The 26,440-nt window shown below is 39.9% G+C and overlaps 1 protein-coding gene across 36 annotated transcripts in view; it reads left to right on the top strand.

Moving 5' to 3' along the window:
- Positions 1-26,440, top strand: part of NEB (nebulin) — a 193,670-nt gene that overhangs the window by 16,316 nt on the left and 150,914 nt on the right. For all 36 annotated transcript variants that reach the window (XM_075933364.2, XM_089779722.1, XM_075933387.2 and 33 more), the window contains 25 exons: positions 814-930; positions 2,449-2,550; positions 2,638-2,745; positions 2,838-2,942; positions 3,664-3,762; positions 4,775-4,879; positions 5,682-5,789; positions 5,873-5,986; positions 6,789-6,986; positions 8,635-8,742; positions 10,101-10,199; positions 11,097-11,201; positions 11,303-11,410; positions 12,177-12,488; positions 12,582-12,788; positions 13,891-13,995; positions 14,355-14,462; positions 16,341-16,652; positions 17,008-17,214; positions 17,479-17,583; positions 20,125-20,232; positions 23,599-23,910; positions 24,866-25,072; positions 25,782-25,886; positions 26,039-26,146. In XM_075933364.2, coding sequence (XP_075789479.2) covers positions 814-930; positions 2,449-2,550; positions 2,638-2,745; positions 2,838-2,942; positions 3,664-3,762; positions 4,775-4,879; positions 5,682-5,789; positions 5,873-5,986; positions 6,789-6,986; positions 8,635-8,742; positions 10,101-10,199; positions 11,097-11,201; positions 11,303-11,410; positions 12,177-12,488; positions 12,582-12,788; positions 13,891-13,995; positions 14,355-14,462; positions 16,341-16,652; positions 17,008-17,214; positions 17,479-17,583; positions 20,125-20,232; positions 23,599-23,910; positions 24,866-25,072; positions 25,782-25,886; positions 26,039-26,146 — 3,672 coding nt within the window. The remainder of the gene's footprint in view (positions 1-813; positions 931-2,448; positions 2,551-2,637; positions 2,746-2,837; positions 2,943-3,663; positions 3,763-4,774; positions 4,880-5,681; positions 5,790-5,872; positions 5,987-6,788; positions 6,987-8,634; positions 8,743-10,100; positions 10,200-11,096; positions 11,202-11,302; positions 11,411-12,176; positions 12,489-12,581; positions 12,789-13,890; positions 13,996-14,354; positions 14,463-16,340; positions 16,653-17,007; positions 17,215-17,478; positions 17,584-20,124; positions 20,233-23,598; positions 23,911-24,865; positions 25,073-25,781; positions 25,887-26,038; positions 26,147-26,440) is intronic.

The following is a 26,440-nucleotide window of genomic DNA, read 5'->3' as shown; positions in this document are numbered from 1 at the left end:
CTCATCCTGCAAAAGTGTTTAGTGTACTTCTGCTAAGCTTCTTAAGTATATTCAAGACCTTCAGCTGCAAAACCCCTTTTGATAGGGAACTTTCTTCTGTGCTCTGCCTGAGATTTCTGTTATGAGCCAGATCTGCAGCTGGTGTCAATCCATATAGCTCCATTGACTTCAATGGACCTATGCAACTCACACTGGATGAGGAGCTGGCCCAATATTTTCACATTAAAGACATTCCTAGACCAGTGATTCTCAAACTTTTTCTGGTTGGTGATCCCTTATTCAGTCTCCAATATTTTGCTGAACTGCTTACAGTTACCCCCTTAGTCTTATTTGTATAGTATCAAAGGTAACAATGATACAACTATATAATTAAATTACTTGTGTACGTATTTTGAGGGGTCGATGGAGAACACTTGACTTTGAAAGATAGGTAAAGGTGTGGGAGTAAGGGAATGAGATTTTTCTTTGCTTTAGATTGTAATAAATGTTTCAGTACTTCGCTGTCTCCCCAATAGTCTTTTGTGGCCCTACTGAAAGTATTATCCACTGGTTTTTAACAATCCTTTGGACCTGGACTTATATATTTATGGGTTATCCAGGGTAATGAGGATTTGACTTTGGAGATTGTCTGTGAGAAGGGCAATGCTTTTTGGGGCACAGTGGATGAATGTTGCAGATTATAGAACAATAACTTAGTCGCTTAGAATTATGCTGTTTCTCTGATAATTTACTTGTTCCAAAAGCAGCCCCTCTGAAAAGGAGCACTATAATTAAGACGACGGTCCAAATACACTTTTTGTTTAATTTTTGTAGGTGAAATATAAAGAAGACTATGAAAAAAGCAAAGCTGCTACAGATTATAATGTACTTCCTGCTACAGAAAATCCATTGCTGAAACAGCTAAAAGTTGCAGGAAAGCTGCTAAGTGATGTAAGTGTTATAAAAATTCAGTTTGAATATTTTCAGCTGTATAACACAGGGCTGGATTAACACAGGGGATTTGGGGGCTGCAGCCCAGGGCCTCAGGCTAAGGAGGCTGCTTCTACCCACCTGGCCTGCACAAATCTCCGTGTTGTGGAGTAGACACCAATGCCCAAACCTCAGTGCCCTCTTGTGGGGCTGGAGGCCTGAGCACTGGCTTGCCAGCATGCTCCTGCAGCCCCTAGGCAAGGGGCATTCAGGGAATCTCTGCACACATTTCCTCCCCCACCGTTGGCTCTGCAGCTCCCATTGGCCAAGAACCATGGCCAATGGGAGATGCAGGCACAACACACTCTTGTCTCTGCTTCAAAGGAGCTTGGTGCTGGCCGGTGACACCTCCTGGAGATGACCTCTCCCCCTGAGCCTAGCTGCCCTGCAGTGCTCCCTGGATTCTCATCCTTGTTGGGCAACTGCCTCTCAGGAGCCCAGTTGTTCCCACTTTACCAAGGAGCTGCCATTGCAGCCAGGTCTCTCTCCCCATGCTCTTTATGTGTAGAGCGGAACCATCCGTTGCTTCCTTTGGCTGCCCATGGCTGCCAGACTTGTGGTCACACAGCCTGACCTCTGAGCTTTGTGCCCAGCCCAGGCACTGGTGGCAGGTGGCTACTGGGCCCAATCCTGTACTGCCCCACTTTTGAGCCCTTGCCTGGCCCTGCCCTAATTCTGGCCCTTCCAAGAGTTAAAAAATCATGAGTCAGTGCCTCCCCACCCCACAATTGTGAGACAGGCTTAAAAATCAAGAGATATGTTTAAAATGAATATATTTTGTGTGCTTTTATTTGATTTCTGGTCTTTGAGCCTTTAGAGAACTCTCAAGTCATGTTTTCGAGCTGTTCTCTCCAAACATGAGGAGTTGCAGTTTACTTTAAGAAAAAAAAAAGGCAGCAGATTCTTACCTAATCAGTTCCTCCTGGGGATTTAAGAAAAGCAACGATTGTCATGGTACTTATGATTAAAATCGTGAGTGTTGATAATACTGTCTGGCCCTCTCTTTTAATTGTTGAAAGGGATTCCAGGTAGATTCAATCTAAACATGTTCTAGTTCTACATGTTATAAAAATCATTCTTCAGAAGCAGAACTACAATCTTAGCATTTTCTCCAGAGACAAGGGTATATTAGGTTTTGTACCAAATCACAGCATATGAACGCCATGACCTTTGGAAAAGTTAGGCTCTGAAATTAGATCTGAATGTTGCACCTGGCCCCTATATTTATAATGAAACCCTAGAGCCACCCATATGGACATTTCAGCAAATCATATCTACAGATCTAAACTGCTCAGGTCAATCCCATCTCTGCTTTTTACATTAGCAGATTATTGCCTTGTCAAGCTGATGGTTTACTTGTATTTCTCAGTGTCAGTACAAATCACTTAAGGCTTTAGGCAGATTATCATTTCTGCTGATGGGAATCAATGAATCTCAATGAAATCTTCTATATTACCAGACTTTATTTTTCTTTTATAGAAATTATACAAGGAAGCCTTTGAGAAGACAAAAGCAACAAGCATTAATTACTGTGAAACTCCAAAGTTTCAAATTGATAGTGTTTTGAAAAACTTCAGTGATGTAAGTAGTGTTGTAATTCCTTGAGTTCCTGTATTTCACACCTGACTTTCTCAGTTATATATATTTATAAACATGATTTTTCTGCAGGTTAAGTATAAAGATGCATACCAAAAGAATATTTTGGGACATTACATAGGTAGCTATGAGGACCCATATCATACACTCTACATGAATGTTGCAGCTATGAAGAGTGATGTAAGTGTGGCAGTATTTTTGTTGATTTCACCATACTGTCATTGTAAGGCAAGATCACTATGCTTACTCTCTGATGTCATTTTATTCCCTAGAAAAATTACAAAGCAGATTATGAAGAGGACAAGGCAAAATGCTACTTCCCCCAAACTGTAACTCAAGAGTATGAAGTTATAAAGAAGTTAGACCAATGCAAAGATGTAAGTATAAGGCAAAAATTACTGAAAGGAAGCTAATTATTCATAGAAGGGATTAACCCAAAACCCATGAAAGTCAACTGAAAGATACCTTTTAAAGTCCATGTTTTTGGATTAGGTCCTATTTGAGTGTGTGGGTTATAAAGGCCACAATCATATATATTGTTTTCAGGATCTTGTGACACCTAGTGGTCAGGATGTGATTAGCTTATTTTTTTTCTTAGAGGGGGGTAACCACAGAAGGGTGCTGCTCTGCTCTCTGTAGTGTTTTTCAGTTACATTTTCTGAAACACTACTTTGCCTCAGTTTGCTATTTTGATAGAATAAATCAGAAAGAGACCCACTGCATCAGATGATGTGTATCTTGTATGCCTTGTACGAGGTAGATTGCAGGGCTGCTAGTAGCAGGCCAGGCTTCTGTTTCAGGTATGGCCTGCTTATGGCATTTCCTTCCCAAAGAGATACACAAAATGTATTCACTATATTCCTTATTGCACTCCCCAGTTCTGGCTGTTATCAGCGCTGGTAAATTGCTGCTCATGGTGCCACCTAGTGGCTAGCTATTATCAAAGTGTTTTACATTCCATTACAACATGTATTTTTAACTTTGTCATTGCTTGGAGCACAGTCAGTATTTAATAACACAATAGTACAGTATTGTATTTGATAGCAAACTTTATTTATATGTGTGTATTTAAAGCATTTTAAATGATTATTCCCCCAGAATACTTACAAAAAGCATCCTGATCAAATCAAATTTACGCAAGTGACTGATTCACCAGTACAAGTTCAAGCACAGATCAATACCAAGCAGCTGAGTGACGTAAGTAGCGTGACAAATTAAGCAAAACATTATGTGGTTTCCTATTTTTATGGTAATGAATGTAAAATATTTTAACAACCTTTCTATGACATCTCTTTGTGATGGCTGTGATATAGTAGATGCAGTGCTGGTAAAAGTGGCTACAATAATAAAATACAGACATGGCAGTATAAATGGAAAATCTACTGAAATCAGTGGAAAATGCCCATAATTTTGCTGTCTTTATTTTTGCAGCAGAGAGTTGTGGACACTTACTGACATAAATGTAATAGAATACTCATAAGATGACATTATACCAAATTAACTTTCTGCTTAAAATAAATGAGTGAATTTAGTGCTAGTAAGAGTAATGAACTGGTTAGATCCAGACACCTTGAGGGCAAGCATTATGCAAGCTTCTATATTTATTTTTTGCCAATGCATCCCAATCCTGAAATGTAACACCTGTGCTGTTCTAATCCTGGATCTTGATTGAAGAAGTATTCCCAACTGAGTTGGGTTTTAGTGCATGGGCAGGAACCTAGATGAGATCATCAGCCTCATTTTCACTTGTGACTTAATTAAGATTGGAATCTCTTTCTCCACAGGGAAAGGCTAGTGCATTTCACACACCGTGTTTTCTACCTTCTTGCATCTCTACTTGATATGCAAAAATAAACCTCTGTGTCAAAATGTTACAATTCTAAAGATACAGTATTAACTTGAACTGAACTGAATTTCTGATAGCAAATTTAGCCTCTTCAGACCTGAATAAAGATTCCTATTCTGAAAGAAAACATTCTCACTTATCTGTTTTTAGTGAGCCCAATAAAGACAGAGAGCTAGAGTGAGGTTATAGCTCAAAATGAGCAAAAAATAGGCAACACAGAATATTCTAAAACATCATGAAATTGGGTCTGAAACAAAAATGTACTCTCTTGCTTACTACTTGTATTAGCCAATGAGTATAACCTTTTATCTGCTGTCCTATGATCTGTACTTTTCTTATATGAATATTTCTGATTGTTTTTAGTTGAATTATAAAGCTAAACACGAAAGTGAGAAATTCAAATGCCACATACCACCAGATACTCCATTTTTCCTTCAGTCCAGAGTCAATGACTATAATCTGAGTGATGTAAGTATTAATGTAACACTATCTTGTAAATGATGCAACACATTCATAGCAAAGCACTTATACTTGCACCTGTAGTAAAAACTGAATTATTCTGATGACGAGGATAAACTCCAGATAACTAATAAATTCTCTTCTTCTGTCTCACACACATGAACACAGAATCATATAGTCATATAGGTATAGTTATAGGTAGTATGAATAGTAGTAATATAGTTAATATGTATAATTAAGAGTAGTATACTTGGTAAAATTGGAAAGAATGGTTTTGATTCTCATTTACGTGAAATCCACTTTACATAACTATGTCACTTAGTATATGTGTTACTGTAGCACCTAGTAGAACCATTTGTGGATCAAGACCCAAATGAGCTACACAAAATCAGAACAAAAAAGGTGGTCCCTGCCCCGAAGAGCTTACAATCTAAACATAAGACAAGAGGCAACAGATAGCTACAGACACAAGTAGGAAGAAACCAAAGTAAACAATGAGACCATGTTGGATAGTATAATAGGTAGGGGACAAAGTGCACCAGCTGCCTAAACATTCAGTATAAAATGAATGGCCTTAAAGTGGAAGTCAATTATCTTTATAACCACTTTTAGAATGGTATAACATGGTCTTTGTGTAAAAGAGAATTAAGCTTGAAAAGTCTGATATAATAAATTGAGTTTAAATTAATATTCTAAACAATCAACATGTTAATTAGTATAAAATATTACCAGTAATTATTTTTATCCTCTAGTTGATGGATTAATATTTTATATCATATCTTACCTATTTCATTTATTTTCATGTCTGCAGAACTGTTACAAGTATGACTGGGAGAGGTCTAAAGCTAAGAAATTTGAAATCAAAGTTGATGCAATTCCACTTCTTGCAGCTAAAGCTAACACTAAAATTTCTAGTGATGTAAGTATGGAATATGAATGTAGCAACAGTAGTTCAGCTGTAAATGTGGAGCATAGTTTAATATATTTGTTCTCATTGTGCAGGTGGCATATAAGAAAGACTATGAACTAAGTAGAGGGAAAATGATTGGAGCCCTGAGCATTCATGACGATCCCAAGATGTTACATTCTGCAAAAGTGACCAAACAGCAAAGTGATGTAAGTCTCTTTATGATAATCTATTTTATCACAATTCTTTATTTATATATATATATACGGTGTGCTAGACTTCTACTAGACCTATAAGAGACCAAAGGCTTTGCACTTATAGGCTGAGAAGAAAATGGAAATGCAGGTAGAGAAATGGCCCATCTCCTACCCTTCCCATACACCATCTATTTGTATCTTATGCAGAATCTTTATTCTGGATGCAGGGTTGTGATACCCCTACACTCAGGCACAGCTGATGGTCTCTGGTGCCTCCCCAATATATAGCATCCTTGAATCCTCAATATTCAGCCCAATTTACCATGAGTGAAATTTTATCCATAATGTGGTTTTGTTTGTGTAATAGACTAATAAAGTGTGTATCATATCCCTCTCTATTGGGAAATACATTATAAAGGATAACAGTCTACTACTGTTGCTAGCTAATGAAGAAGTTCCTTTAGCTCAGGTGGTAAAGATCTGCACTTTGGTGTTAGACACTCTTTGCTGAAATCTGCTGACAGTTGGTGGTGGGGGTCATTACATTTGCCAGTAGTTTCAAAATACAGTAGTTTCAAGTAACAGTAGTTTCAAAGTACAGATTAATGAAAGCAAATTATTACAGTTTCCTATCGAAGCATCTTCTTTAAAATATTGTGCCTTATTCTGTTTGTTTCTGATACATCTCATGGAATTAGCAGATATTGAACTTATTTAAAATATTTGATGTTGCCAGGAAGCAACTTCCTTCTGAAAAGACTAACGCTGTTTTCCATGTTAATCTAAAACATATTTATTGAATTCCTTTTCACAGCATGAGTACAAAAAGGACTATGAATTGTCAAAGAGCATATACACAGCACCGCTGGATATGATCCCAATCACGCAGGCTAAGATATCTCAGGCTATTGCCAGCGGCATAGACTACAAGCATCTCCTACATAATTACTCTTATCCTCCTGATAGTATTAATGTGGAGCTTGCAAAGAAGGCCTACTCTCTGCAGAGTGATGTAAGTGGTCATGCTTCAGTAGGCATGGTATTACTGACCAGTTCTGTAAAGGTTCTTCTCCTGCAAACTGAGATTATATGCAATTCAATACAAGTGAAGTCTGAGTGCAAAGCATGCTGGCACTTAGCGTAAGTGTTGAAAATACAAAGCCTTCTAATATATATGATATTGACTAACAGGATGTGTGCTATTACTGACCAGTTGGGTCAAAATAATTAATGTGGAGATGCTCCAGGCTACAGATACCATGTGTCAAAAGGACTGTCTTAGATATGCAGTGAAAATGATGTGCAATGATGTTTCACTAAACACTAGGCAGAAATCAGGGATGACCTGTAAGGCAGAGTGTGCAACTGCTAACTTAATTTTTCTCTCTCAATGGATTTTCAATAAACTGGTTGTGTATGAATTATGGAGTCATGATAGTTACTCTGCAGTTCAAGTTGCAATTTACTTTCCATTATAAACCTTTTGACCTAAGTCACACCCCCTAATCTAATGTCCTCAAAAAACAATTAGAAGTTGTCTTCTTCTGCAATGTTTATGATTGACTGCCATGGTTCAGGGCTAGCTTCAACTCTGACCCCTTCCTTCAGCTTTCTAAGTTAGCCCCCTCCAGGTCTTAGGAATAAAGCCTTCACCATTATTGTGGTGGAATTCCACAGTTCTCCCACTCATAGGCCAGGCTCCCAAGCCTCTGTGTACTATTAACCTGAGGGTGGGTGTGATGGCCATGCCCCCTCTGTGTCCTCACGCCTGCCAAGGGACACGTACGAGAAATGGGAGAAATTCTGACTCAGCTTTCTTTTAGTGCCAGATGTAAGACAGATGAGACCAGGGAGACTGTAAGCCGAAGAGCCCACAAAGGCTACTCTACCCAGACAGCAAATAATATCAGTCCCTGTCCCCTTTCCATCAGAAAGGAGCCAATCACCTAGCCCTGCACCATGTGCACCATCCAATGGCCCAAATGCAGCATATAAGCCCCTCCTCTTTACAACCCTTCCTGGAGAAGGGGGAGGGAAGAGAAGCAGCAGCCCTGACATGCAAAGAATGGGCAGTTGTGAGAAAAAAGAGCAGGGTTCATACCACACTGCTTCAGCTGCTGTCTATTGAGTTCCCTCCCCCAACCTCAAAATGTGTTTCCCGTGCCTCTTGGTCCACCCAGCTAGGAAGAGGAGCTGTTCATTTATAAGCGTGGCTTTGGTTCTTATTACCATAGCAAAGAGTATTTGACCAGAATAAAAGATAACTTTTGCTTAGGGGATTGATATTTCCAACCATAATGATACTGTTGCAAAGATCTTTTGTGAATAGAATACAGTGAAGTCCCTTGAATGCATGCACCTGGCTCCCTTTAATGTTAACAGGAGCTATGTGAATTCAAGGAAGCACAGATATCTAACTTTTATCATGAGAGGAAGCAGCCTACCATGCTAATTGTGCATTAAGGAACTGGAGGCTTCTATGTTTTGTCTGGACATTCCCCTCTTTCTCCTTTCGCCTCCTAGACAATTCCAGTTTTGTTCATATAAAAATTAACATTTCAAGCTTCCTTACTATTGGCTCTGTTTGAGACATGGGTAATTCAGGCAAACAGAAGCTTCCTCTTTTCATTGAATACCTCATATCTCTTTGTCTCTTCCAGAATGAATATAAAGCTGACTACAATGATTGGATGAAAGGTTGTGGCTGGGTGCCATATGGGTCCATGGAAGCAGAGAAGGCAAAGAGAGCTTCAAACATTCTGAATGAGGTAAAGAAATGTAGTGTGATTAAATCAATTCCAATTGCAATAGAGAGTACACCAGAAAAATATTAAGGCAACAAAGCACTACTCTTCATGATATATATCATGCTGTTCCTTAACATGTGAAATACCCCCTAAACTAATCCGTGACTTTCACGGGGATTTCTTGCAGAATCAGTACAATGGATAAAAGAATTTTTGATACAAATGCTGATATTTGTCAATATTAAAACAGATATCCTGTTGGCTTCCTCCTACACAATATTTAAGTGTCCGTGTTCCTGAGAAGAGTTTGGGTCTAAAAGGAACCAAGAGTTCCTGTAGACAGAACATTGTTCCAGCTAGTTCTGAATATCACAGACATAAAGAGTGCCCAGCCCACTTCCCATAATTGTTTTGAACCAGCAAGAAAGAAAACAAGAGGCAAGACAAGATGATATTTTTTCTGATCTCTCTTGTGGTTTGAAAAGGCAGCTTATTAAAATTTGCTCATCTTTTAGTTCATAACCATCAGCAGCAGAGATTCATAGAGCTGCTATTATTTCATATATGATAGTTTGGAGTTATGATGAGTTGTAGCAAACAACATGAAACATAATGATGATTGGCTATCCCCTCACCAATGTGCATTCAGATTCATCCTGACTTCTGCTGATGTCATCTTTTAAGAATAAATTAGGCATGTCACGTGTTCCAATGGCAAGTATTTATATAATTCTATGACACCTGCAATGAAACTTTACCTCGCAGATGGCAAATTTGATGGTTTGGTCCAGGTTTGCAATTTATGAATATAGATGTTTTCTCTCTGTATGTCTTTCTCATTTCCACTTGTCTGTTTGCAGTCACCTTTGTCTCCAATAGAATGATGGGCAAATGACTAAGCTGAAAATAATGAACATAATCTTACCACTATCATTGTACCGTTGTTACCTCCCTAGGTAACACATTCTAGTGCTTCACCACCTTCCTAGTGAAATAGTTTTTTCCTAATATCCAACCTAGATCTTCCCCACTGCAACTTGAGACCATTGCTCCTCATTCTGTCATCTGTCACTACTATGAACAGCTTCTCTCCATTCCCTTTGCAACCCCCCTTCAGGTAGTTGAAGGCTGCTATCATATCCCCTTTCAATCTTCTCTACTGTAGACTAAATAAGACCAAATTCTTCAGCCTCTCCTCATAAGTCATGTGCTCCAGCATCCTAATCATTTTTGTTGTCCTCTGCTAGACTTTCTCAAACTGAATCAAATTGCATTGTTATCCTATGTTTACTTTTACAAATAGGTGCAATGGAAATAGATAAAAAGATATTCCTAGCCATCAAGGAAATGTAACATTTGATTTTTTATTTTCTGAACAGAAAAAATATCGCCAACATCCAGACACTATTAAATTTACCCAAATTGAAGACGAGCCTGTTATGGTACAGGCTAAAATCAACCAGGCCCAGAGGAGTGATGTAAGTTATGATATTTCAAGTGGACTGATATATATTAATACATAGAATTATAAAGTCAAATGCACCCATTCACTTAATCTCAAGGTGCTATCAGACAGGTCGTGCCCCTCCCTCCATTCATGTGAGTGTCCCCATATCCACTGCAGCACAATGTGTTCTGTAGCACAAGAGGCACATTCAGTCTGGGTGCAGGCAGGAGGAACTTAATTCAACTAATTGGTGTTTCTTCTGCCTACAACAGGACTAAATTTGACTATATAAGGATGTGCTCTGTGATACCTGCACACAAAGACGACCCTTTCTTGAGTACCTTTTATCTTAAGCAAAATACAGGACTATGTAGCACTTTAAAGACTAACAAGATGGTTTATTAGATGAGCTTTTGTGAGCCAGACCCACTTCCTCAGATCACGAAAGCTCATCATCTAATAAACCATCTTGTTAGTCTTTAAAGTGCTCCATAGTCCTGTATTTTGTTTCAGCTACACCAGACTAACACGGCTACATTTCTATCACTATTTTATCTTAAGGGCACTCATGAAATTATCCTCAAATGTACTTAGTAGAATTTACAGTGTTACTAAAAAATAACTTCAGTTGATTAACCGGATATTGTCAGTCCCTAAAATGGGTGTTTACAATAGGTTTGAGTATGTGTGCGCACATGTATGTATTATATTCTGAGTGAAATTCTGTCCCTGTTGATGTTGATGGGCATTTTGCCATTCACTTCAATGGGCCTAGGTTTTCGCCTTCTATATAACAGCATAGTACACATAAAAGTGCTGCTATTATTATGTAAGATGCTTAATTCAAGCTATATGACTCAGCATGTTTTTAGTATTTAAAATCTATAAGTATTTGACTGACAAACTTATTTTTTACATCCTCCTGCAGGTACTATATAAAGCCAAAGGTGAAGATATAATTCACAAGTATCACCTGCCTCCAGATATGCCCCAGTTTATCCAGGCGAAAGTAAATGCCTACAATATTAGTGATGTAAGTTTTCATTGGAGTAAGAGTGCTTGATTTAGCATACAATGTTAAGTACAGGTAATGGAAGCTTAGATTGTTATTTTAAAAGTGATATTTTCCTTCAGAACTTTTATAAAATGGACATGGAAGAATTAAAATCAAAAGGATATGACCTAAGAAATGATGCTATTTCTATCCGAGTTGCCAAGGCAGCTAGTCAGGCTGCCAGCAATGTAAGTACATCGCATTTCACGTAACTATTATTACATGCAGTGAAGATTTATTTTAAAATTGTTTGCATTACTATTACAACTGAGGGGTTGTTTTATTGAGGTGGGGTTTTATTAAATCCTTTTCTGGGTTATTTTTTGAATCCTTTTAATAGATCTGGAATCAGTTTTTAAATGTATTATGCTACTTAATTAATGTAGTTCAGTTACACATATGTATAAAAAACTCATTGAATAAATAAAACATCACTAACACTTTTGTAATCAACTGAGACAATGAGGTCTTGTGTCCTAGTCATAGGCATATGTCCTAGGGACACGGGAGTGCTTATGTCTCTGTCAGTAATTTGGAGCCTGATCTTAAAACCATGGTAAGGCCCCCAAGTGCTGTTGGTAGGCTTTTGGAGCAGATTACTGGCATGTAACCTTGTGGAGGTCACTTAATATATCTTTGACATCCCTGCTCCTCCATGTGTAATGTTGGGATAAAAATGCCTTGGAAGGGTGTGTGTATGGAATGCAGGGTAGGGGAGGGAGACTTAGCTAATATTTTAATTAGCTAATATTTGTACAATAATGAAAATGTAAAGAGATATGGGTATTATGTTTATAAGTACTTTCACTGACAAACAATGACAGTGGTTGTAATTTAGTAGTTATAATTTCCCTAGAAACTTCATTAGTAAGAAATATGCATCATTGCTTCACAATTACATTTTAGGTTGTTCACTAAAGAAAGTGTGTTTTGTGTCTGACTGTGCTTTGACAGGTCCACTATAAAAAAGACTATGAACTTGCCAAGGGTAAACTTGTTGGCTTCCAAAGCCTCCAGGATGACCCCAAACTGGTTCACTACATGAAAATAGCCAAGCTCCAGTCTGAACGGGAATACAAGAAAGATTATGAGAAAACGAAAACGAAAACCAACATCCCATTAGATATGGTCAATGTTGTGGCCGCCAAACAGGCTCAAGACATTGCCAGCAATGTTAATTACAAGCAGCAGCTCCACAATTACGTTTACTTACCTGATGCGATGAACGTGAAACTCTCCAAAAACATGATGCAGATACAGAGTAATGTGAGTAACATACTTATTTCTATGGAATATGTCCAGAGGGATCAAGAAAAAGGCAAACTTAGCTATCTGACCTGTATGGTTACTTTTTTGTAGCATGCCTATAAAGAAGACTATGATAACTGGATGAAAGGCATTGGCTGGATTCCCATTGGTTCATTGGACGTAGAGAAAGCTAGAAAAGCAGGAGAAGCTTTGAATGAGAGGAAATATCGTCAGCACCCAGACACCATCAAATTTACCAGTGTGGTGGACTCTCCGGTTATGGTCCAAGCTAAACAGAATACACATCAACTCAATGATGTAAGTCTGGGGGAAAAGGAACATAACAAAACTAGGAAGTGTCTATGGAAGTATCTGTATGTATGTACTAGTTTAAGTTAAATAAACCATCACACTATTTCTTTGTAAGTTGTTATTACATCTGCGAAAAGGTATTTCCATACTAATGGGGAAAACAACGGGGATTTTCTGCAGTTTTGGTAGTTGTGAGCATATATACACATAAAACATCAACAAATGTGTATGATGGGTTTTGTACGGGGTAGCTCTGCTGAATTCAATGGATTTATTCCTAATTCCATTGAGTCATAGATTTTAAGGCCAAAATTACTGTTATGGTCATGTAGTTTGATCCACTGTACAAAATATGTCATAAAATCTCACCCGGCATTTTATACTGTGGTTATTGAGAACAGAATTGGCTAGTTCATCAGCTGATGTAAATCACTGTAACTCAAAAGGTGAAATCCCGGACTTGTTGAAGTCAATATTAAAATTTCTGGTGACTTCAATAGGGCTAGCATTTTATTGAAAAAAGTTATTTTAATCAGCTGAGGATCTGGTCTATATTTAACATTATACCACTGAAATTAATTAAAAATATTTTTACAACTGCATGCTTAATATGTGCAGCTACAGATATGATAAGAAGTTTACAATGTACACTCTCAGACCTACTGACTCACAAGGAGTCTACTCCACATTTGCAAAGATATTTAGGCATTAATGCACCTAAGTCTCATTTTCAAAAGGGATTTAGACACTGCACATTTTTAAATTCCTATGACTGTTGATGGGATTTTGGTTTGTAAGTGGCTAAACCCTTTTTGAAAATGAGATTTAGGCTCCTAAACCAGTTAGACATTGCAAGGCTGAAGTGTGGCAACAGCTAACTACCTTTAAAAATTTGTGCCTCCTTCTATTATGATAAACTTATATTTGTAAACTAAATCTTGTAAAGCTTGTAAAACCAGAGCTTGTGCATGAAAGTGCAGACACTGATTTTATGAGGTAGGTGGCATCATATGTCTGAGAGACCAACCTTGAGCCCTCAGTTATACACAGTGATCTGGGGCTCATTGTGCTTGGAAAGAAGTGATTAACCATGTCACGTGTTTTGCAGAGGTTATACAAATCTTCAGGAGAGGAATTCAAACATAAATACACAATGACACCGGATGTCCCACAGTTTATCCAGGCTAGGTACAATGCAGCCAACATCAGTGATGTAAGTGATTTCTTCAAGGATATGACTAAGTTGCATGTTGTTAATGAAATAAGTAATGATGAGTGCTGCACGTTACATAATATGTCCAAATAATGACACCATGTAAGCAAATCATATGGGTTAGGGTTGATGTGTAGATACAGGTCTACATAATCAAATTATAACAAAATAATTGCTGTCATCATTATCTTAGCATTTGAATGGGCAAACCAACACAGTTTATTTGATGTGGCCGTACTCTGATAAACAATGAATGAGATGCATGTTACCACTACCTCATCCAGATCCTGCAATAGCTACTTTAGTTCAGCTCACATGTAACCATTTGAACTGAATAATTTTGGAATTTTCTTTTCTAGGCATATTATAAACAAGATTATCATGATTTGATAGCCAAGGGGCCCAGCGTGTTTGGTGATGCTATTCCATTTACTCTAGCGAAAACCTCAAGAAACATTGCTAGTGATGTAAGTATCAGCTCCAGGTGCATTTTGTGTCATTTCTCAATAAAAATTGTATTGGATAGGCCAGATTGTGAGCCCCTAACAGTCTCTTTGGAGTCACGAGGGTGAATAACAGATTCTGAATGTTCTAAATGTTAATTTAAGTAATAAATTCTCTAATAGAATATTTACATTCTAATGCTCAGCTGGAGTAATTGAAAATAACTCTGCTGAGTTCAGGGGAGTTATGTCCACTTACACTGAGACTCTGGCTTTTAGAATTTAATGCTTGTTAAAAAGTCTTATAAAAATATTCTAATCTAGTTTTCTTAACAAAACCACTAATGAGGCCTCTTTAGAGTAAGCAGATTGCCCTTTACCTGCTCTGATTTGAGATAGATACACTGTGATCTTAACTAGCTTTGTAAGTTGGCTCTGATCCTGCATCTTTGTGACATTTTTTCCTTATCCTCTTTCAGAAGTTGCTAGCCTCTTCTGGCAGACACGCTATATATTGAGCCTCATTGTTTGGTCATCGTTTCCCCCAGGGTTTTGTGTCATTCTGTTTCCACTTTCTCTGTGTGGGCAGTGAGAGACTGCCTTCCAGCAGGATCCTCTTTCCCTTCCACGATGGTGGATTGCCAGCATTACTCTATGGAAAGGATTTGAGAAGGCTGCCAATAAAACTGATTGTTCTAGTAGCAAATGGGAAGAAGCCTATTTTATTTTAAACTCTTCAGCTACGTCTACACTGGCACCCTTTTCCGGAAATGCTTAAAACGGAACAATTTTCCGTTATAAGTATTTCCGGAAAAGCGCGTCTACATTGGCAGGATGCTTTTCTGGAAAAGCACTTTTTCCAGAAAAGCGTCTGTGCCAATGTAGACGCGCTTTTCCGCAAAAGAGCCCCGATCGTCATTTTCACGATCGGGGCTTTTTTGCGGAAAAGACTACTGTGCTGTCTACACTGGCCCTTTTCCGGAACAGTTTTTCTGGAAAAGGACTTTTGCCTGAACGGGAGCAGCATAGTTTTTCCAGAAAAACAATGACGATTTTACATTAGATCATCATTGCTTTTCCGGAAAAGCAAGCGGCCAGTGTAGACAGCTCACAGCTTATTCCGGAAAAGCGGCTGCTTTTCCAGAATAAGTGGCCCAGTGTAGACACAGCCCTCTGCTTTATGTAAACAGAAGCTGCTGTAGTGTCTGTTTTATTTCATTTGTTATAGATGGCTATAACACTGTTAAGCAGCATAATCTGCCTATGGTAAATTGCTAGATAGCCTATTGCATGAACACTACAGTGGCATGATACACTCCATTCTGGGACACATTTTGCCATAGAGTGGAGGGGTAACCGATGCAATGCAAGGCTCAGTAGGCTTTATTGGGCTAGTCTAGTTAAATCACCAGCGGAGTGCTGACCAGTTATATTTGGTTCATTTGCCATAACTAAACAGTTGATTGACCAGTTGCTGGTAATTATTGTAATATTACTCATGTGCCTTGTTAACATGGGACTTCCTTCGGAAATTTCTATTCACTGCGCACTCTCTGGTGCAGCTCCACCAGAGATGGAAGTGCTAGTGTTGGCAGAGCTCCAACATTCACCAGAGCATCATGTAAAATCTCTTCTGTACAGAGTTGGGTTCTCGTGCCCTGTTTATACTAGTGCACACACCACTATTTGCTGCTCTGGTAATAGGGCAATATTAGGAGATTTCCAAAAAAGTTTAGTATATGTACGGACACTGGGCATTCTGTTGGGATGGCTGACCCATCTGAACTCTTTGTAGCTCCTCCAGTACCTTAACTCTAGCTATCAATATACGTACCCAATAGATATGCATACTATATTTACCAATCTCTCTCTCCTTTCCTCCCTCCCTCTCTCTCTCTCCAGTATAAATATAAAGAAGCTTATGAAAAGGCAAAAGGAAAACATGTTGGTTTCCGAAGTGTGCGTGATGATCCCAAACTTGTCCATTATATGAATGTGGCCAAGATGCAGTCTGAGCGTGAGTACAAGAAGGACTATGAGATGACCAAGACCAATTATCATACACCTGCTGATATGGTCAGTATCCATGCAGCTAAACAGTCTCAAGACATAGCCTCCAATACCAACTACAAACATCTGATCCACCACTATACCTATCTGCCAGATGCCATGAATGTTGAACTTACAAAGAATATGATGAATATTCAAAGTGATGTAAGTACTTCAACTTCAACATTGTAGCTTGAATGATTTAAGAATAGGTGGGACTGTAAAAGTTTTCACAAGGGGGAAGAGAGAAGGAACTCAGTAACTTATTAATAGAGAGTCTACTAAATGTATGAAACAAGGCATGTAGAGCACCCTGGGCAAAATTATGAAATTATAGGAAAGTGTGAAGGAAAGAGTGAAGCAAAGATTTATGTTTCTCCAATAAGAAACTATAAATATTCCTGTCAAATGCAGACCATACTGACTAAGTTATATGATTATCACTTTGAACAAGAAGGAATACTATTCATTGTGAATGTCTTTGCAGTCTTTGACCAATTTAGGATTGCTCTTTTTTCAGAACTTGTACAAACAAGATTACAACAGCTGGCTCAAGGGTATTGGATGGAGCCCTCTGGGATCTCTGGATGTTGAAAAGGTTAAAAAAGCTGGAGAGGCATTAAATGAAAAGAAATATCGCCAGCCCCCAGGGAACTTTAAGTTCACAAGTCTACCAGACTCAATGCCAATGACTTTGGCTCAGCACAATACAAAGCAACTGAGTGAGGTGAGCAGTTTCTTAACATACTATTATGGACAGGACAGAATTTGTCAGTTGTATATTTTCCAGATTCATTGTCTGATAACATTGTTATTTTATGCATGTTTTGAAATACCAAGACTCAACTTCTATCTAGTAGACCTTTGCATTTCAAAAGCTATACATGTATTAAAACTGCTGTTTGTTGGTAAGTATTACATGTTGCTACTTGTATATGATTAAGCTGCTGTGACTGCCTTGTATCTCATTATGTATTAATTTCTTCCTTAGATAAATTATAAGCAGGAGGGTGAGAAACTAAAACACAAATACACTCTGGACCCTGATGTTCCTCAGTTTATTCAAGCCAAGGTCAATGCCATGAACATGAGTGATGTGAGTATTTGACTATATATTATTCAACTATTAAAGAGTGTTAGTACTCTGTTTTTGATTCATTTTGGCATATTTATGGTGTTAAATTTGAATATTGAAAATGGGTGAGACTAGAGTTCTGAAAAGCTCTTGCAAGCATGCATCTGCTGTGTGCTTTAAGTGCCTTGTTGAATACAGGTAGATTAGCATCTTCTAAGATGAGGTCTAAATGACCAGTGAGAATTAGTAAGAAACTCCTAATATCATTAATATACAGATTCAGTTTGGTGTGGAGTTTGAAATTCTTTCTTTGCTTTACTTAGGGGAGGGATGGTAGTTCAAACTCCAGTCCTAGTCAATCCTTAGACGTAATGTTTATGCATAGCTCTGTGTTTCTAAGCTATTACTATAAGGTTCTCTGCTGAGACTGCCTGCAAAGGAAAGATGGAGACCTTTTATAGCAATTATAATGAATTTGTCCTCTAGGAACTGGCCAGAGATCACTGATTATTTTTTATATACAGGCAGTCCCCGGGTTACGTACAAGATAGGGACTGTAGGTTTATTCTTAAGTTTAATCTGTATGTAAGTCGAAACTGGCGTCCAGATTCAGCCGTTGCTGAAACTGATCAGTTTCAACAGCGGCTGAATCTGGACGCCAGTTCTGACTTACATACAGATTCAACTTAAGAACCCCAGGCATCCCCAAGTCAGCTGCTGCTGAAACTGATCAGCGGCTGATTCCAGGAAGCCCGGGGCAGGAGCTTCCTGTAGTCAGCCACTGGTCAGTTTCAGCAGCGGCTGACTTGGGGACGCCTGGGGCAGAGCAGCTGGGGTGCTGCTGGGTTGGTCTAGTAGCGCCGCCGCTCCTCGGCGCTACTGAACCAACCCAGCAGCACCCAAGCTGCTCTGCCCCAGGCGCCCTGATTCAGCCGCTGCTGAATCTGACCAGCAGTGGCTAAATCAGGACGCCTGGGGCAGAACAGCTGGGGTGCTGCCCGGTTGGTCCAGTAGCGCCCAGAGCGGCGCTACGGGACCAACTGGCAGCGCCCCAGCTGCTGTACCATAGGTGTCCGGAGCAAAGCCACGGAGCACGGGGGCAGCGGGACAGCCTAGACGCGCCGTGGCTGTCCTGCTGCCCTCGGGCTCCGTGGCTTTGCTCTGCTTTGTCGTCCGTCCCCTTGGTCTGCAGACCAGGGGGACGGGGAGCAAAGCGGCGGAACACGCGGGCAGCGGACAGCCCAGACGCGTCTGGGCTGTCAGCTGATTGCGCGCTCCGTGGCTTGGCTCTGCTTTGCCCCCCCCCCCCCGGTCTGCAGACCAGGGGGACAGGGGGGGGGCAAAGCAGAGCCAAGGAGAGCCAAGCCGCAGAGTGCGCGATCAGCTGACAGCCCAGAAGCGTCTGGGCTGTCAGCTGGCCGGGCGCTCCGCGGCTTGGCTCCGCGGCTTGGCTCTGCTTTCCCCCCCCCCATCCCCCTGGTCTGCAGACCAGGGGGACGGGGGGGGGCAAAGCAGAGCCAAGCAGAGCCAAGCCGCGGAGCGCGCGATCAGCTGACAGCCCAGACGCTCTGCAGACCAGGGGGACGGGGGGGGGGGCAAAGCAGAGCCAAGCCTCGGAGCGCGTGGGCAGCGGACAGCCCTGTCCGCTGCCCACGTGTTCCGCCACTTTGCTTCCTCTCCCTGGTCTGCTGGAGACCAGGGAGAGGAACAGCCCCGTTCGTAACTGCGGATCCGACATAAGTTGGATCCGCGTAACTCGGGGACTGCCTGTATTCCAATAGATAACCATCAAGTATTAGTCGTTTTGAACCACTGCCAATCTGGTGTCAGGGTGCACATCAGCAACTGAGAGATATTTTGTTAACAACCCCATGAACCAATCACTCTCCTGCTTTCTGTTCACTTAAAAGCATAGCACCTAACCCTGAAGCCTTTACTTAGGCAAATTTTCCATTGATTCAGTGAAGTCAAAAGGGCTTTTGAGTAAGAGCTTTCCCTAGAGCTATTTTTTGGTTCAGTGGCTGAACTAAAAAAATCTGGGTTGAAAATTGGTACATTTCAAACCAATTCCCTCTTCAACTTTCAGACTGAATGAAATGCTTCAAATGTCATTTTGAATTGATGTTTCATTTTGAAAATGTCACTGAAGTGAAATGTTGAAATTATGTTTTTTTAAATGTTAGACAGATATATTTCAACATTTCTACACAATAATCCATTCTTTTTCAGTGGAAATTATTTGCCAAATTTGTCCTAGATTTGTGAATAGTTTTGATGGTCCCCCAAAATGTATTTTGGGTCAAATTTACTATTTAAAGAAAAATGTTGCATAGTTCTAGCCCTCATTAAGTATCACTGTTAAGGCCATTTTCCTAGAAATTGACAAAAATGCTAATCGAGAAAATAAGACAGTTTAACTACGCTGATTTGAAGTGACTGCCTAAAAACACTCTATTATCCTTGTAGTAAGTTTAAGCAGACCTAAAAATGTTATAGTTTACTGTAATATTAATATTAACAACTCATAATAATAAAAAATGTTGGTTCATGTTTTTCTTTAAGGCTTATTACAAAGCAGACTGGAAAAAAACACTTGCCAAAGGGTATGATCTGAAACCAGATTCCATCTCTGTAATTGCTGCTAAAGCTTCCCAAAACATTGCCAGTGCTGTAAGTATAATTTGGATAGAAATTGGAAGTTCTACTTTATTGTAGCTTTCTGCAGCATATAATGCTATCGTCTGAACCAGTGGTGAGCAACCTGCTGCCTGTGGGCTGCATGCAGCCCATCAGGATTCAATGTGTAGCCCATGAGACATTTTGTTTACTGTTGCCCATGTACAGAGTTGCCAGATTTGGCTGGTTTCCATTTGCATAGTTTTTACTCAAGTGACATGCGTGTAAAGAAAAAGCACATAAAGTGAGGTGTGTGCTGAGTCCACACACACAGCGTGGGCTGAGAGAGTCCAAAGCATTGCTATGATTCAGTTGGCACACTCCACAAATTCTACGTATGCAAGTGCAATTAGCAAACCTGTCCTATCTGGAAAGACCATCTTGGTTATGACAATCTTGTGGCCCACTGTTGTGGAGGAGGGCCACTCATGCAGCCTACTCAGTAGCCTAGGTTGCCCATCACAGGTCTGACCACTTTTGTGATACTACACAATTATTAACTGATATGGATTTCCATAGAGACTTCAGAAAAAGCCTGAATACAGTCATCTTGATGATCTGAACCCTGGTTAGCTGGATGTCTTGGTGTATTAATATGCATGACCAAAGGACTGAATGAAGTGCTGGTCCTGCCAAATTCCTTCTTCTTATATAGTTTAGTTGTGCAGTGTTGCTAAGAAATGTAATTCCAGTCCTGCGTCACTCCTTAACTCCTCAGGAATCATTTTAATTTAAATGGAGTATGTGGGCCCAAAGAATTTAAGTGGTTAACAGGACCTTTACACTGATCAATAGTAAAGACTTTTAACAAGGTTTGGTACACAGAGACTTCAGCTTGCATAGTACCATGGCAAGAACAACATTAAAAATTGCATTAACCCTTTATTAAAGAATCTTAAAAGACAGAAGGAAAAACAATGCAAGTATTTGAAATGTAAAGTAATAAGTAAGGCTTTAATTTTAACAATATTTCTTGTTTCCTTTGGCTGTAGATAGCTTTTGGAAGGGGAAAAAAACCTTGTCTAAGAGTTTCTTAGATGGTAATAAAGACAACAGTAACTGTCCTTTGGGGAGAAAAAATATAGTTGAGAAGGGCTGGAGCAGTCGTTCTTTAAAGTCTGATCCCATTTCCTAGAAAACAAAATCGGACAACACATATGGGTAAAGAAGAGAAGGAAAGATAGAAAATACAGCTTCTGTGTCTGACTTCCTCACTGATGAAAAACACAGGAACGTCAGCCCCTCTGAGCCCTGGCAAACTTATACCAGCATCAGGAATTTAGGAATTGCTGTTAAAAACTCCTTTTTGGTCACAGGTTTTCAAAAGTATTGCAGAATATGTAGTTTTGGATGTCTAAGCTGGATTCTGATTACACAGAAGGAGAGGGATCAGAAAGAGAAGCAATAAAGGGTACATTTAAACCAAGGATGGGCAAGATACAGCCCACAGGCCAGGTGTGGCACACCAAGCCTTTAAATCCTGCCTGTGTTCTGCCCAGCCTGGACTGTCAGGCCCAGAGCAGCCCTAAGCTGCTCAGAACAACTGGCTGCTCCATGTACCTCTCTGCTCTGCATACTGGGGAGCAGGGGAGGCTTTATGTGCTGCCACTGCCAATGCCAATGGGAGTGGAGAGAATGTGCTGGGGGAGGGCACATGGGAACGTGCTGGCGAGCGTCCCACCTCCCCTGGAGCATGGCACGAAGGCACATGGAGCAGCCAGCCGCTTTCAGTAGCCTGGGGCTTTGGCGGGCAGGGAGCCTGCCTGAGGATCCCGCTGGACTGCAGGCCAGGAGCTGCCTAGTTAAGTGCCTCCCAGCCAGAGCCTGCCTCTGCCCTCTCCACACACCCCATCTCCCTGCCCCAGGTCACCACCCAAACCCTCTGCACTCCCCTCCCCCGCTCCAGGACACTTCTTCCCCCCAAAGCCTGGACTCCCTCCTGCACCCATTCCTTAGGCCAGAATCTTCTCCTGAACCCATAACCCTTCCTGGACCCTGCACCCCAATCCTCTGCCCCAAGCTCCCTTCTGCACCCAGCCCTCTGTCCCAGACCCTGCAACCCCTCAATAGACATGTGTGGTCCTTGACCACTTATCAAAATCTTGAAGCAGGCCCCCCTCAAAAATTATTGTCCACCCGATTTATACCATGTGATGCAGTAGGCAGTAGTGGGTCTCGGAGTAGCAGTGTAGATGTGGCCGGACTGGAGCTTCAGCTCAGAAGCTCACCCTCCTTCAAGGCTCCTGAGCCTATGCTCCAACCTGTGGTGGCACCGCTATATTAGTGCCATCATGAGCCCCACAAGAGCTAGCCTATCAACTCAGGCTCTGAGACTTGCTGCTGTGGACTGTATAAAAGAACCTGAAGTGGGGAAGGAAAAGAATACACCGGAGGGAGTGTATGCATGTGATGCGATCTCACATCCCAGGTAGTGGCTAGGATTCAGCTGGAGCTGGTATATGTGGCAATATCATCTGGGTTCCTCTCTGGCCTAGTCAGGCCAGGACATCCTTTGGGATTAGGATGAAGTGCTGGGGCCCCAGCCGACAGTGGAGATGGCATCCACAACAGTGAAGCTTGCTCCAGAAGCAATTGGCAGAATGCTATTTTTTCTGCTAAAGATTCCTCAACACTTTTCTTTTAAGACCCTCAGGATGGAGTACTGGTTGGGAGTAGTCCATCCTCTCCTTATTTTGTCCACCAATAAACCTAATTTCTTTTAAACCAATTGTGAATAGTTGATTTCTGGCCCTCTTCTCTTGTTAACCCGACGTAATCTTAATATAGACCTTGAGCTGTATCAATAAAATACTTTTTATTTAAATGAATTCAGTTTTTCTGAAACTGGAAAAATATGATTTCAGGCTGACTGGAAAAATATGATTTTCATAACTTTCAGCAAATAGAGAAGTAAAAAAGTTTTGATTTAATTGTTTGAATTAAAAAAAATGAAATTGAAGGAAATTTCATATAGAAAGTTGTTTAGAAATTAAACATATTTTTATTCTGTCATTTTTGTGAATTTGGATAGGGTATAAGAGAGGAAAGTTTGATGCACACAGTTGGGCAAAACCTATGTTTTGGTGTCACTGAATCTGCTTTTCACTGAAAAGTTTTGATGAAAAAATTTCTTCCAGGCCTACTGTCTATATCTGCAGTATACGTACAACCAGACTGCGGACTGAAAGCCAACAGTCCCCTTCCCCATGACCTAATTAATCAGTTGATATCTGCAAAATAATTTCAAGATGTACATTATGAGCTATAATTATATCAATATTGAATTTCAAAGTATTAAACAGATCATAAACATGTCTTCATTTTCCAAAGGCAATAAGGTTTTGTTCTGTTTTTCGCCAGTACAAGTACAAGGAATCCTATGAGAAAGAAAAAGGCAAACACGTTGGATTCCGTAGCCTGCAGGATGATCCTAAACTGGTTCACTATATGAATGTGGCCAAAATGCAGTCAGAACGCGAGTACAAGAAGGGTTATGAGAGCAGCAAGACAAAGTACCATACGCCACTAGATATGTTCAGTGTGACAGCTGCTAAGAAAGCCCAGGAAGTTGTTACAAATACCAACTACAAACAGCTACTACACAACTACACACTTTTGCCTGATGCTATGAATGTGCAACTATCAAGAAACATGATGCAGATTCAGAGTGATGTATGTAATGTTTAGTTATCTTACCTTTATTTCACTGTAACTATGTTGCCAAAAAGTCGATAGTCAAGGCAGACTAAGGCAGGATGGAATAAACAGGTGTTCATTTTGGGGCTCTACATTTTTGAGAGAGTTATAGTGATTATATATAGTGGATGCCAAGATACTCCTTCAGCAAACACCCCCCAGGTCTAAATATTAAATACTTCCCAGCAAAGGAACCTATTTTCTGATCATAAGTACATTTTTGGGGATGGTTATTACTTCCTAATTGTATTGTAATATTACTGTTTATTATTTGAATAGTGGCAGCACCTAAGATTTATCTATAAAACTGGATATAATACTGTTGTATAGTTTAGAGTCCTAGTTTTTGTTTCCTTCCTTCCCTCTCATTCCTCAACGCCTCATAGAGATTTCATAAATAGAACACTGGATGGATTTCTTCTGATGTGCCTCATCTCCGTTACTCCCTGCTGAAATACATAAAATACCTTTTTTCTTCGCATCCTCTTACTTCATGTTATTTTAGGGCAGATCCTGAAGTCCACTAAAGATGATGAAAAATTTGCCTGAGCAATGATTTTTATTATCAGGCCCTAAAGAAGAAATTGATGAAAAGATAGAATTGCTGAGAGCAAATTAAGTACAAATATCAACAAGATATTTATTTAAGAATTAATTATGCTTCTTTTTCAATTTCCCAACTTTCTCACATTTTGCCCTTGAATGTGTGTGGTTTGCTTCCAGTGGGTGATCTGCACATGAATCGGATCCGCGTAACTCGGGGACTGCCTGTATATCCTATGTTTTTGAAAAACATGAGTGAGCACTGATCATCTTTACTCATATTTTTCTTTCAACAATGACCAAGAAAAATATAAAGGCTTTACTTCTTCTTGTGTGTGGAAATTCTGATTTCTCTTACTTCCTTTAACTTTTCTGTTTTTTTTTAAAGACTCTTTACAAAACAGACTTCAATAACTGGCTAAAAGGAGTTGGTTGGCTACCAGCTCAGTCTTTGGATGTGGAGAAGGCCAAGAAGGCTACAGAGATTCTCAGTGAAACGAAATATCGCCAGCACCCAGATAAGCTAAAATATTCCATTACAACTGATGCAATGGAGCAGGTGCTGGCTAAACAGAATGCCCAGATCATGAATAAGGTGAGAATTTGCTCAGGGGGACCTGGGTTTCAATATTAATGCCTCAGTCTTGCAAAGTGAAACACACTGAAGTCACTGGGGTTCAATATAGGTGCATGGATCTGCCTGGATGTATCACTTGGTAAGACTGGAGCCTAAGCAGCATAATAAAATATGTACTGCAATTTGCAGTAAGAGCAAGATTATAGTTCTGTGTTTTGTTTGAATGAATGAGTGTCTCCTCCCCATATGTACAGACTGCAAGCAACTGTCACTTTCTTTTGTGTGGGAAATAGCATTAGTAGTGAATGAACTGCAAAAGCGTTGGAATTCTGATTCACTTTGGATAAGCATACCCTGAAATGAGTCTTCTTCTCTGAAGCTCATCCACAGCAAGTAGGAACACAATCACATCACCCTGCCAACTGGATTATGAATAGGTAGCTGAGCACACAGAATATGGGAAAACAACAGGCACATTGAAAATCTCCAGTTACAGTTTGTTGACTATGATGATGTAATTTGCATAATTTATGGTAAGAAGTGCAAAAGAAAGATGAGGAAAATTGTCACTGCACTATAGTTAGTTTTTTGTAAAGGTTGTTAAACTTATGAAGTTTTGTGTTGCAGAAACTTATTTAGCTCACATGAGTAAAAGAAAAATAATCTCTTGTTTTATAATGAATTGCAATGCCTTTTTTGATTGTTAAATATCACTTTGTAATTGCAGAGGCTCTACACTGATAAATGGAACAAAGAGAAAACAAGCATTCATGTTATGCCAGACACTCCAGAAATTCTGCAGTCAAGAGTGAACCAGATCACCATGAGTGATGTAAGCTAACATTATCATGCTTAGTGTCCGTTAAAAAGTCTCTCCTAAAGCGGTGCCTTTTATAGATCTCATTTTATAATATTCAGATGCAAGGTTATTAACATTTCCATCTTTATAACAAAAACTTTGTGACATTTTCTGTGTTGTATTAGAAATTATACAGGGCTGGCTGGGAGGAAGAGAAGAAGAAGGGTTATGACATGCGATCGAATGCTATCCCAATAATGGCAGCCAAAGCCTCCAGAGATATCGCAAGTGACGTAAGTTCTCCTTTGAGATTGCACTTAGGTAAAATTACCATAGCAGCATAACATAAGAGGAATTCAGGTTGCTTCACCTCTAAAACAAAAGAAATTTGGGCTGGTTCCAACCATAAAGGATATCTATTTCTCCACTGGCTTTTGAAGCCTCGTGGACAATCTAGGTTTGAATTACATGCTTGTTGTGGTAAAGCTTGGAACAGTTCTTGATCTGAATATTTATTTCATAAGCCTCCAGTGCCGTGGTCACCAACAGGTCGATCGCGAGCTACTGGTCGATCTCGAGGCCTCGAC

The sequence above is a fragment of the Pelodiscus sinensis genome, chromosome 7 (assembly GCF_052426305.1).
Source record: "Pelodiscus sinensis isolate ZL-2025 chromosome 7, ASM5242630v1, whole genome shotgun sequence".
Taxonomy (NCBI): domain Eukaryota; kingdom Metazoa; phylum Chordata; order Testudines; family Trionychidae; genus Pelodiscus; species Pelodiscus sinensis.
The sequence above is the reverse complement of the archived record's forward strand: the minus strand, read 5'-3'. Positions and strand labels throughout refer to the sequence as shown.